The 11,717-nt window shown below is 40.9% G+C and overlaps 2 protein-coding genes across 4 annotated transcripts; one reads left to right on the top strand and one right to left on the bottom strand.

Moving 5' to 3' along the window:
- Positions 1-1,270: 1,270 nt before the first annotated feature.
- On the top strand, positions 1,271-7,662 carry LOC135582624 (la-related protein 1B-like). Of its 3 annotated transcripts, none has more exons than XM_065133854.1 (7): positions 1,271-1,928; positions 2,015-2,570; positions 2,666-2,816; positions 2,912-3,002; positions 6,479-6,550; positions 6,856-6,907; positions 6,983-7,662. In XM_065133854.1, the coding sequence occupies exons 1-7, from the start codon at positions 1,500-1,502 to the stop codon at positions 7,180-7,182; spliced, it is 1,551 nt and encodes a 516-aa protein (XP_064989926.1). In that variant the 5' UTR covers positions 1,271-1,499; the 3' UTR covers positions 7,183-7,662. The 3 variants fall into 3 exon arrangements, 2 of the variants coding, with proteins under 2 accessions (XP_064989926.1, XP_064989925.1); XR_010492672.1 differs by lacking the exon at positions 6,983-7,662 and adding an exon at positions 4,112-4,199 and having other exon boundaries at positions 1,273-1,928; positions 6,856-6,898; XM_065133853.1 differs by having other exon boundaries at positions 1,272-1,928; positions 6,856-7,662.
- A 415-nt stretch (positions 7,663-8,077) lies between these two features.
- LOC135627684 (actin-depolymerizing factor 5-like) lies at positions 8,078-9,659 on the bottom strand. Its single transcript, XM_065133855.1, has 3 exons — positions 9,500-9,659; positions 9,117-9,376; positions 8,078-8,491 (listed from the first exon to the last, which is right to left on the bottom strand). The coding sequence occupies exons 1-3, from the start codon at positions 9,518-9,520 to the stop codon at positions 8,341-8,343; spliced, it is 432 nt and encodes a 143-aa protein (XP_064989927.1). The 5' UTR covers positions 9,521-9,659; the 3' UTR covers positions 8,078-8,340.
- Between the last annotated feature and the right edge of the window lie 2,058 nt (positions 9,660-11,717).

Raw genomic sequence — 11,717 nt, 5'->3', positions numbered from 1 at the left:
GGCAGAGCTCGAGACTGAGCTCAGGCTGATGCACCTCTCTGCCAGAGCTCGAAGACTGAGCTCGGTGGTTGCACCGCCTGGCAGAGCTCGAAACTTGAGCTCTGGCGGTGCTACCTCTTGACAGAGGAGGTTGCACCGCCCAGTCTAGCTCGAAGATTGAGCTCTGGGCGGTTGCACCGCCCAGCCTCGCAGCCCTGGCGGTTGCACCTCCTGGCCTAGGCGGTTGCACCGCCTGGTGCAATCAGGGTCCGAATGGTTCGCTCCATTCGGCCCAATTTGAATCTTTTCAGGGGCCTAATTGCCCCAAGATTAAGCTAATGGGATCACCTCTCATTTTCAAGCTTAATCATCGTGCTAACTACGATTAACTCTAAGACAACTTCTGCAGCTTTGCTCCGATGCGTCAATCGCTTCTTCCGGCGAGTTTCCGGCGAACTTCCGTCGATCATCCGATAAACCCTCGGTGATCCTTCTGCGGACATCCGGCATACTCCTGGACTTTGCGACGATCCACTTGGCGAGTTCCGACGAGCTTCGCTTGGCAAGCTTCTGGACTTCTCGGATCTGTTCTCGCTGAACCTCCGACGACCGTCCGAACTTCCGTCGAACTCTCGAACTCCCAACGTGATCATGATCTTGACTCCGGCGCAACACCTGCTGCTTGTCTTACTCTCATCGTAGTTAATCCTGCACACTTATCTCAACACATAGATTAGATAACAAATGACAATTGACTTCATCATCAAAATCCGAGATTCAACAATATGAAGTCAAATTAGATTTTATGGGATTTTGACGAAGTAAAACTACTTCTAGAATATGCCATGAGTCCTATAGATGAAGTTTCCAACCAAAATGCTACGTATTTGGGAAATAATTATTATACCATTACGTACTATTCAGTACAGTAATGCAAAATTTATTACCGTTTTGGAATATAAGCATCTTATTATTTTTCAATGTTTTAAATGCATCAGTAGCATCATGTGGGATGCCTATCTATGGGGCATGCATAAACCATAACTGGCTTTGTTTCATTATAATTTTCCTTTTTGTCAAAAATATTTGATCTTATAATAATTGCAATAGAGGTTCTAGAAAGAATAATTATAAGATCACATGTATGCAACAACAAATGGACAAAAGAATGGAGAAAAAAAATCATCATTTATTTTAATACCATCATAAAATTTAATCTATTTAAACCAATTAATCGAAAGTAACTATCAACAGAAATTAAAAATGAAAAAGATTCTTTTGGTTCCTTTAGTCCCCATTGTTGTACGGTTTAAAGAAAGAAGAGAGAGAAGAGAGAGAGAGAGAGAGACTTCGTCTTCTCGCTCTCGATCCGTTCTTTGGTGCTGTCCGTGGTATCATCGTTCCATCGCTCGGTGAATCTTTAGAACAACAATATCTGCGAATCATCGAGCGTCGCGCCCAATCGAAACCCTTTCGCTTTCTCATCTGATCGCCGAAGCTCCCTTCCCTTCTCTCCCTTCATGGCCGCCGCCGCCTCCTCGGCTGCCGATCCCTGGGCGAGCTCCTCGTCCCCGCGTTCCGGCCGCGTCGCCCGCCACCCTCGGAGCCACGTCGTTCGCGGCGAGCCTGATGCTCCTGCCGCCGGTACCCCACCTTCGCACTCCTCTCCGCCGCCTCCTCTACCGGCCGTCGTGATCCCGTCCCAGGAGACCGCCGATCGGTCCCCTCGGAAGCCGCCGCCGGAGGACCTGCCTCCGTCATCAGAAGCCGCCGGAGGGAAGAAACAGGCCTGGAAGCGGCCGGCCAATGGCTCGATAGACGCAGGCGCCGCCGTGATGGGGGGAGCGGCCTCCTGGCCTGCCCTCTCTGAGTCCGCTAAGGCCTGCCCTAGATCGCCCTCCTCCGATGCTTTGAAGCCCCATTCCGATGGACTGCTCTCTGCCTCTCTGGTGATTCATAAGTTTCAGATAAAAATAGTCTAAACCTATTCATGATGCCCTAATAATCTATGATTGTGGTTCCAAATTGTGCTTAGGGGCATGCAATCTCGACTTCTTCGCCAAAGACAAACTCGAATCCATCTTCACCAGCACGCCAAAAATCAATGAAACGTGGCGGCAGCGGCGGCGATGGTGGCAGTGGTGAACCTACTGATGGCGGAGCAGCGTTGCCATCGCCACCACCAGCTTCATCTCCTTTGCCTCTGGCGAACTTGGACAAGCAGGCACCTCCAGAAATCTCACCTCGAGGGAAAACAACCAAGAACACCTCCAATTGGGACCATAGTTCCCCGGGAGGTAGTTTGGGATCACACGCCCATGTTGGCGGCGACCACCTAAGAAGCTATGGTTTCAACCAGAGGTGGAAAAATGGCAGTGGTGCTGGGTCTCATCACAACAACTTTGGCAGCCGCTACGATCAGGAGCGCGGAGGTTATGAAGGATATCGTCGGAATGCTGGTGGGAGAGACATCCATATGCAGCAGCGTGGTGCTCGGCCCTATCTTAGGCCACCTGCGCCGCCTGTAACACCCCCCTTCCTCAGCCCTCCTCCTCAAGTCCTACCTTATGGGAATCAAATTGTCTTCCCTGGTAAGGTCTGCGTTTGTCATACATGATTTGAAATTTATCTTTTCTAGTGCTGGTATGATTCATTTGTTATGGGCTTGTTCTTAATATGCCTTCAGATATGTCTTCTCCTATATTTTATGTTGCCACTCAGCCACCTCCTGAGGGTGTACCTTTTGTTCCTCATCCGGCAGTGCCCTCTGCAATGTTCATCCCAGCTATTGATCCACAGTGTGCTAGCTTACTGAAGCAGATAGATTACTATTTCAGGTGACAACTCATTCACAACTTAATTATTATTTTTATTTTTTATGCAGTCAAAGTCTTTTTTAGGTTACTTAGTGATTTGTTTAAACTTTTTGCAGCTCTGATAATTTGTGTAGAGATGTTTTTTTGAGGAATAACATGGATGAGAAAGGATGGGTTCCAATATCATTGATTGCTGGATTCAACAGAGTGAGTTAACTTATAATAGTAATACCTAATGTCTCTTTTTTTCTCTATTGCTGGTTCCTGTTTATGCAAAATATTCATTTGAATTTGCCTATGTAATAATTTTGTGTGAGTAGAGAGTGAGTTTTTAATTCACATGTAGCATGATCTTGTATTTGAACTTTACTCATTTTGGTTGAAGAACTGGGAATTCAGAATGCATGATTGTTTATAGGTAAAACACTAAAACACCTTTTGTTTTTATCACAATCAATAATGTTATTTGCTTTGAGGATATATCTTGTTTTCATCATCATATGATGTTTTGCAACACAGCGTTGTTTCTGTTGCTGTTTCAGTTGTATTTTCTATACCTGGCGATATTAGTCTGTCTTCTGTGAATGATTGTTTAAATTTTCTTCTGGAATTGTGGTCATCAGGCTTTAGTATCTTTTCCCAAAGAATATAATGTTCTGTTTGAAGTAAATTAAATTGTGGCTTGCCACAGGTTTTGAAGGAGGCATATAATGTTGTATAGAGTGTAAAGATCAGTGTGCATTTGGATAGCATTAATCACTTGAAGTTATATGATATGGCCTGTTGGACTTGATAGCATGATAACCCCTTCAGTCAAAATTATACCTTATGCTTCACTTAAAGATTCGATTAAGACAATGGTTGGCACCATTATACTATCTGATTTTCTTAACTTTGGCTGGTCAATCAATTCCTTAGGATGTTGTGAGGCTAACATATGTTCTAAAATCAAGTTTTACTCTTGGATATTATTATTCAATACTTGAACAATAGGATTCTTTATGCTACAACACAAGTTAAAGGTAGATATTTTAGTGTGTGGATGGAAGCTTAAAGATATCATGAGATGTTCAGTCACATAATTGATTGTATATGATCTGATGATCCATTATCTGTAATGACAAATAGATGATAGCCTGTCTTTTAATGATCAGGACCAGTCGTCATTCAGATAACAAATTATAGAACATCTAGTCATTGCCTGTCAAGAAGGCTCAGTTGTTGATTAAGGAATAAATACTCATTAGTCGATGTCACACTATTTCTGGGTAGAATGTTCATTTAATTTCTTGTGTTCTTGTCTGAATGATATCCAGGTGATTCAATGCAACTCTTGATACTCCATTTTCACAGTTCACTAAGCCAATCGAAATCCAGAATCAAGTCAACCAAAGCCACTATTCGGTTGGTTTGTTGAACTATATTGTAGACTTAATCTTGAGATCAAACTTTACTATTTCATATTGTAGAAAATTTTGAGAAAATACAGTTCAGTTCCCAGGTAAGTTAAATTTAAATGCTTAAAAGTAATTCCTGGTTTTCTTGTGTTTTATGGGTCTCTAACATTTACTCTGAGAGATAGAATGGTGTGATAGCTAAGTTTGGTTTCAAGGTCTATATTTGAGAATCATTGGTTTGATGGGCCATGAACCAGAGTCTGAAATACTCCTTATTGCATCTTGTAATTCAGTCGTCCAACTTATGGTAAAAGGTTATTCTGCAAGTCACTACCCCAAGGCATTCTTTTGTGCCTCTAGTGCTATCATGGGCAACCATTAAACAAGTCATAAAATGCTTAGGTTATGCCTGATTTGGATCACTATATTTAATTATATACATGATTAAGTATTCCTGTGTGAATATGTATATTTATGTGCAATATGGTACTATATTATCGTGTGGTATATTCACTTGTATATTGCTTTTTTCCAGATGCTAAACATATGTATATACTTTTCTATTCTTACTAGTTGAATTGTTTTAGCTACATCTGACATATCATAAAATGTGGAATATGGTAATTCCACTGCCATGTAAGACAAGGTACATTGAAACGTTTTTTTTACATCAATTGTATTAAAAGATTCCGGTATATGTATAACTAAAAGAAGATAAAGCGACTTTTTTCACTATCTGCTACTTGAGCTTCTGTTGAAATATGTACAATCTTCAGGCTAGAAGAAGTCTTATCTGGAGCCTTCTACCCCTATTTGATCCTACAGTGCAATGGATCATCCTTAAAGCCAATTTGTATGGTCCACTCAAAATTTGGAACTAAATACCCATTCTCATTTGACTTGTTCCCTATACAAATTATCTGCATCTTGACATACTACTGGTAGATCAAGTTGTGTTGTTGGATATAATTATCTTGAGGACACATAAATTGTTGTGTATTTTGTAGTCATATGTAAGGATTATCCTTTCCTGTATTTTATCATTTAATTTGAATTGCTTGTTGGTCTCTTCGTAGTTCTGGTTTTGTTAATGTTGTCATGTTCTTCTTCTGCTGAAGTTAGAATTGCTACTACAATTCTTTCATTCTGGCCTCAGGCTGTTTGTGTTTTAGTGCCCTTTATGTCTGACCAGATTACCATTTAGATCTCACCTGAATTAGGCTCTTGGATTTTCAAGTAACTGATTTTGTGTATCCTTCGAATTGACTACTGATAAATCTTCATTTGAACTTGAAGCAAGCATACTTATGCATAGGTTCCTTGGATAATACTTTGAAACTTATTCAGGTGATGGTTGTTCTTGATGTTTTCATTTGACCAAATAACAAGCCATTAGTTATTTAATTCCTGTCATGGAAGTTTTTATGATATTATCTGACTGTTCAGATTGGTAATTCTACATGGGAAAGGCACCTCTGATGCTTACAATATAAAGGCATATACCATGGTTGTTGTACTTGTATGTAACATATATTGGATTGGGGGTTCACATTGATTTCTTTTTCCTGGCTATCGAAGTTGTCACAAGTGACCAAGTTCATTTGTGCCAAGTTTCTCTTCCCCGTCCTTGTTAATAGTTAAGTTATTTCATGATACAGTTGGTTTATGTGATCTATGAATTGTATGCTAGGAATGGTGATGATGAAGGCTTGTAATGGCTCTGATTGATATGAAGTCATTTCCCATTAATGTTTCAAATTGTTTTTATGTTGATTCTGTGAATCCTCCTAATATATCATCTTAGATTCTCTAGGTATTCTAATGAATCTTAATATGATAACCTGTCGACAACCTTTCTGTTCCATGATGCAAGTTCTTTCATGATCGACCAAAGTTGTATAATCGGAAAATTGGTATAGATCACATGGTTTTCTAATTTCAGCTTCATTATGAAGAATGATGATGATGACCTGTTTGGAATCCATCTGATGTTTTTAGCTAAAATTGTCATTTCGATGGACCTTTAAATGATTTTGGGAAGACATTGATGTATTATCAGTTCTTGAAGAGCAGTGATACCAAGGCTATTAGTTTGGTAATTAAGAATTAGTTATTTTTTGGATTTTTGATATGGTTTAGATTTGTTCCTTTGGCTTCTGGTCTTTTAAATCTTCTTTCTTTTTGCTGCTGAAATATTTTCATGCAGCATGGAATTTCTTTTAAATTTTCTGGTTTTTTAAACCTTCTTTCATTTGCTGCTGAAATTTCTCTTACAATGTTTTGCAGGTGAGGCAATTAACAACCAGCGTAGACTTCATATTGGATACATTGCGGTTATCAACTGTAGTGGAAGTACAGGTACCTTCTGTGACTTCAATTAAAATATTGCATCTAGCTTTTGTAATGCTATTAGAAAGATGAATGATGTGCAAGCTGTGAATATCTATAGAACATTCCTTTAAATTTTGATGCTCGTGAGTCACTGTCTTAGAAAGATGAATGGCCAATGGACTGGGTGAATAGTGAAGATTACTACTCATGTTCTTACTTCTGAAAAAGAATAGTGAAGATTACTACTCTCTCTTACACTCATGCATGCATATGTTGGACTTATCCAGATGCAGGTACTATTTCTCATCTCTTCTGACACATGCGTATTGCAGGGTGACAAAGTAAGGAAGCGTAATGACTGGATGAACTGGGTTCTGCCACCAGGTAATGTTTCTGGTCAATCTCCAGCAACACTGAATTCTGATAACCTGGCAGCTCGTTTGCAATCTGTTGGACTAGAGGGTGCTGCTGTTTGGAGTAGCACGAGAGTACCAAATCATGGCGAGCGATTTCTCAGTAGATCAGCATCTGGGAACCTGAGGAACCAGTTACAAGTGGCAGTAAATAGCGATCGGGATGATACTGGGAAAGTCATTGGACTTGCAGAGTCAGATCGCACCAAATCTGGAAGAAGTCTATTCAGGAGTGATACATTATGAGAATCACTAGCCACAAATGGGATGATCTCAAGGGTTTGTAAGGTAAAGGGTAATGTTTGCCATGCCAGAATTTGAGAGTATTGGTCTCAGGTCGAAGAAAAAAAGTACAAAAAACAAGAGAAAATTTAAAAAGAAGAAAATTGAAGAGAAAAGGGAAACATATATACAAAGTTACAAATATCAGGTTCTACACATGGGCAGATGGTGCTGTCTGACGGTGATATCTCATTACTTTCTTCTTTGGACAATAGCACATATCTAAACTGCTCTTTGAATTATTTTGGCTGCGAACTTTTTTTTTTTTTTCTTTCTTTCTTTCTTCTCGAAGAAGTCTGAACTACGCTCATTTTAAGTTACAGGGATGAAATTGGTACTACGAACTTAGTCAAGTGACCTTTTGTCCTTGTATTTGTTTGTGCTCTTTTTATTACAAAGAAACATATTGCACAATAATAGGCTCCTTTGTTATCATTTGAAGAATTTTACGGTTTAAAGGCTCAGAAGTCATTTTACTAACTTATTCTTATGTTGCTTATAAGTTGCCTGGTTAAAATGCATTATCTGTTCTAGATAATGGTACACGGTGTCTGCTGGTCATATCGATCAGTAGATGCAACGATCATTTGCTTTTTTAGCATGCAAGGAAATATTTCTTTTTCCAAATGTTTAGTGCTCTTAGCAATCGTAATTATTGTCTTAGTGATGAATCAAAACATCTTAGTTGCACAAGTAACTTTGTATTAATGGAAGTTTTTACTATCAGAGCGCTGCTGGTAAAAAATATAGCACATTAATATTTGTGTTAGTTATTCCAAGTTCCGTTTTATTCGATATGCATTATGATTCTCTTTTGAAACAAAAAAAAAAAAGGTGCTTCGACTGCTAAAACACAACATTAGTCTCTCACAAGTAGTACTACTACTTAACGAGTAGATCGAGAGCAGTGAGTGGTAAAGAAGAATGGGGTGGGGGGGTGGTAAAAGACATACTACCATCCCTCCCTCCTCCCTGCTTCTCTTTGTTAAGCATCCAAGTCAGTCTTGGTTATGCGATACATATATTATTAATTAATAGCACGTACATCAACAACAAGTGATGTGATGTGATGTGGGCAGTCGTGAAGGCCATTCATTCACAGCCAGCAGCCGCAGCAGCTCCTCATTTGGCCCTCTCTTTGATCACATCAAGCCCCATCTCCGCGGCATCGGTGGCTTGCACCTCGTAGTGGATCCCTTCCAGCAGCCTTCTCAGCCCCTGCTTTGAGGTGGCGTACAGGATCTTCGATCTAATCCTTGACGCCGTTGGGGACCTGCAACAGCAGGAGCACACTTCCTTTTACTTCACACACCAACAACATCCAACCCGTCCTCCCCAACTCGCTCCACCAAGAAAGGCAGGCATGCACGATTCTTTCGATTTGGTGTCTGCCCATCACCATCGAAAGGTGCCAAGTCTAAAACTCCACGTATGACTTGGAAAAGGATGTATTGCAAGAGTGACCCAAGAATAACGAGTGAAGACTTTTGGGAAGCCATTCAAAGAATCCTTGGGTTTCTCAATGAGAAAAAGTGATGTCTATGGCAGACTTGAGCACCAAGTAACTAAAGTTGATGGTGGTGGACTCTCTTTACTTTTAGAATTGGTTGGCAAAAAAGTGAGCACAAAACCAACTTTTTATCTTTCGAATAAAGAGGAAAAAGGAGTCACTAACTCTACTGATTTATGGAGACGGCTACGACAGATTTGTTTGTACCTTAGCATCATCTGAATGGTGGTTATCAGACAACAATGACAGAGAAGGTAGAATTCATGATCTTAAAGACATAGATTTCTTGTAGTAGTATTATTTCTATTCAGTTGAAAAGATATCTCGTATGATTGATTAGAGAGAGAGAGAGAGAGAGAGAGAGAGAGAGAGAAGAGGAGGAAGAGACCAAGTGATGAAGAAGATCTTGCTCTTTTGGCAATTGTCGACGGTGACGAAGTCGAAATCGAAGACGGCGTAGCGGCAGTCGTCGAGGGGGAGGGAGGCGGCGAGGCCTTCGTAGCCGTCGCCGGGCCTGCCCACCTTGTCCACCATCACCTCCCTCGACTTCTCGTCGATCTTGTACACCACGTACCTGCTCGCTTTCTTCCACTTCATCTCCATGAACGAGCTCAGGCACTCCTGCTTCACCCGCATCCCCTCCGTCGCCTGTCACAAACCGCCCAAATCAATCATTGTAGCTTCACATCCGTCAACAAACACCATCGTCGTCAGGGAAAAGAAAGAACAAAAGAAGAACAGCCTGGCCGTCGATGATGCGGGTATGATTACCATCTTGAAAGCCATAGCCATGGGTTTGCAGTAGAGGCGTGAAGAGATGTCGATGCCTGCCTTGAGAGCCGTCCTTTGGCTTGCTGCCCTTTGGGGTCTCCACTGACTTCTCAAGTTGTCATTTATAGACGCCCAGTTAGAAATGTAACGTGGCTACCAAAACCAAAATAGGGGGGAGTTACATATCTATCCCTTCCAATGTGTATATATATATATTAGATTTTACATATTCAAACTTAGATTTGGAGGTGCAATCGTTTTGGATGGTTGATGGCTCTGTTGGATTGTGGTCATCAGCTCGATTACCATGTGAGGAATTAGAAGCATGACATAATAGTGAGGTATCGTAATTAGGTAGAATTTGGTGGACAGGCATTGATGGCCTCCCGATCATCATTTTCTGGGGTCAAACCTGTGGAGCTCACAGCTCAGCTGATAGGTATCGAGGGAATAGGAAAAGGTGTAACCAAAGTGTACAGCAAGTGCATCAAAATGTTTGTTTATCCAAATATTATAATGATAAAAAACAGTATGTGGAGTCATGCACAGAAGACAAATTTTCTTTTTCTTAATTCTTGATGATCCGCTTACATATGTCGATTCCTGTTGCAATTAGTTTTAGGTGTACAAAGATGCAATTCCAAAACCATTTATAACTCGAGGTGTAACATTTATCTTGCTACCCGATAGGGCATATTCTGGTACCACTCTCATGGTGATAGTCAGCAGCCACGTTAGGGTCAACACATAGCCTTAGGGTTGATATGGTGTATTACGTCTAATATGACACATTTTGGTATCATCTACGTGGACCCAAGCAAACAGACACGACAATACGAGCGTGGAACTTCAAGCTCGTCGCTTCCTCCGTACGAAACGACATCATCACAGTATAGTCATCCTGGAAAGCTCAAGGCGACGTTGCACGGCGTCAATCCGTACAGGTTGACAACACTCGCACAGAAACTTAAATCGATCACAGTTAATTGACATCGTACGACCAAATCATCCTTGTAGGTATACTACGAGTCGATCTCTTGACTAACATCAGGGGTCAGACTTCGAACACCTCAACTCTCTCTAACTCCACTCAATACCGATTTGAGCTTCGGAGAGGTTGAGTCAAGAAATCCCCCTTCCGACCTCGGCCTATGTGCAGGTGCCTGGCTACAAAGAAACATACTATTCGTCAAGAGAGAAGACCGCACTCGGGAGACGAGGCTCAGACTCAACTTTACGCATGACGTAAATATTCGCCAAGACGTAAAAATTTTCATTAAAATTTTTACCTGCATCTTTTCTTGAAACAACCAACTATCCATTATTTTTTATAAAAAAAAAGAGCTATACTTATGCATCAATAAAATGCGAGATGCATTTGTTGGACTAAGGAAGCCATATGCATTTACTTTTGCCAAAAAGGGAGGAGCAAAAACTGCACACGTTTACTTAGAATTGGAATGCACATACAATAAAACAGATGGGATGATTGTCTGTTTTTCACTAATTTAGACAGGAGAGGGACGGAGGTTTAAAGAAAAAAAATGTTCTTACAAAAATCACCTTTTTTATATTTTCTCGTGATGTGCTCTTGTTTTTGTTTTTTGATATAGTATTTTTATGTTTTTAATGTCATAAATTTTTTTTTCCTTTTTTGCTCATTGTTTTCATAGCCTTTGTCTCGTTCTCTCTGCCCCTAGACTCACCATGAGGACCCATTGTCTCCGCTCTCGATGTCGCTCGTCCTTCTCCACCACTCCAAACGTTGCCTCCACCCCCCCTCACTCATACCATGAGGTCTTATCGCTTCTATACCCAATGTTGCTTGTCCTTCCCCACCCACTTCGGATGTTGCCTATGCTCCATGCTCCTAGCATCCTTTCCCATTCATTGCTTTCATTGCCTTCACGTTGTATAGAGCGAGCGACACCGCACAGAGGCAATAAGGCCTCAATCGCCTTCCTTAGCAAACGCTCACACGACCCTCCACTTGAGTTGTTGACTTTATTGTCGAATTCGATACCGAGGGCATTCTCGATGTCATGCTCTTCACATACAACCCTAATGGTCACCCCTTTTCAATATCGACGAGGCATTACGATTCTTTGTCAGTTGAGCTCTCATGGCTTTGATAGTCAAACCTCCGTGTGATAAATAAGAAAGGGCAAATAATACTATATAGAGGTGACAAACCAAAGGCAATAAGACGAGGGAATGA

Source organism: Musa acuminata, chromosome BXJ2-11 (assembly GCF_036884655.1).
Source record: "Musa acuminata AAA Group cultivar baxijiao chromosome BXJ2-11, Cavendish_Baxijiao_AAA, whole genome shotgun sequence".
NCBI classification, from domain to species: Eukaryota; Viridiplantae; Streptophyta; class Magnoliopsida; order Zingiberales; family Musaceae; genus Musa; species Musa acuminata.
This window is presented reverse-complemented; position numbering and strand designations above follow the sequence as displayed.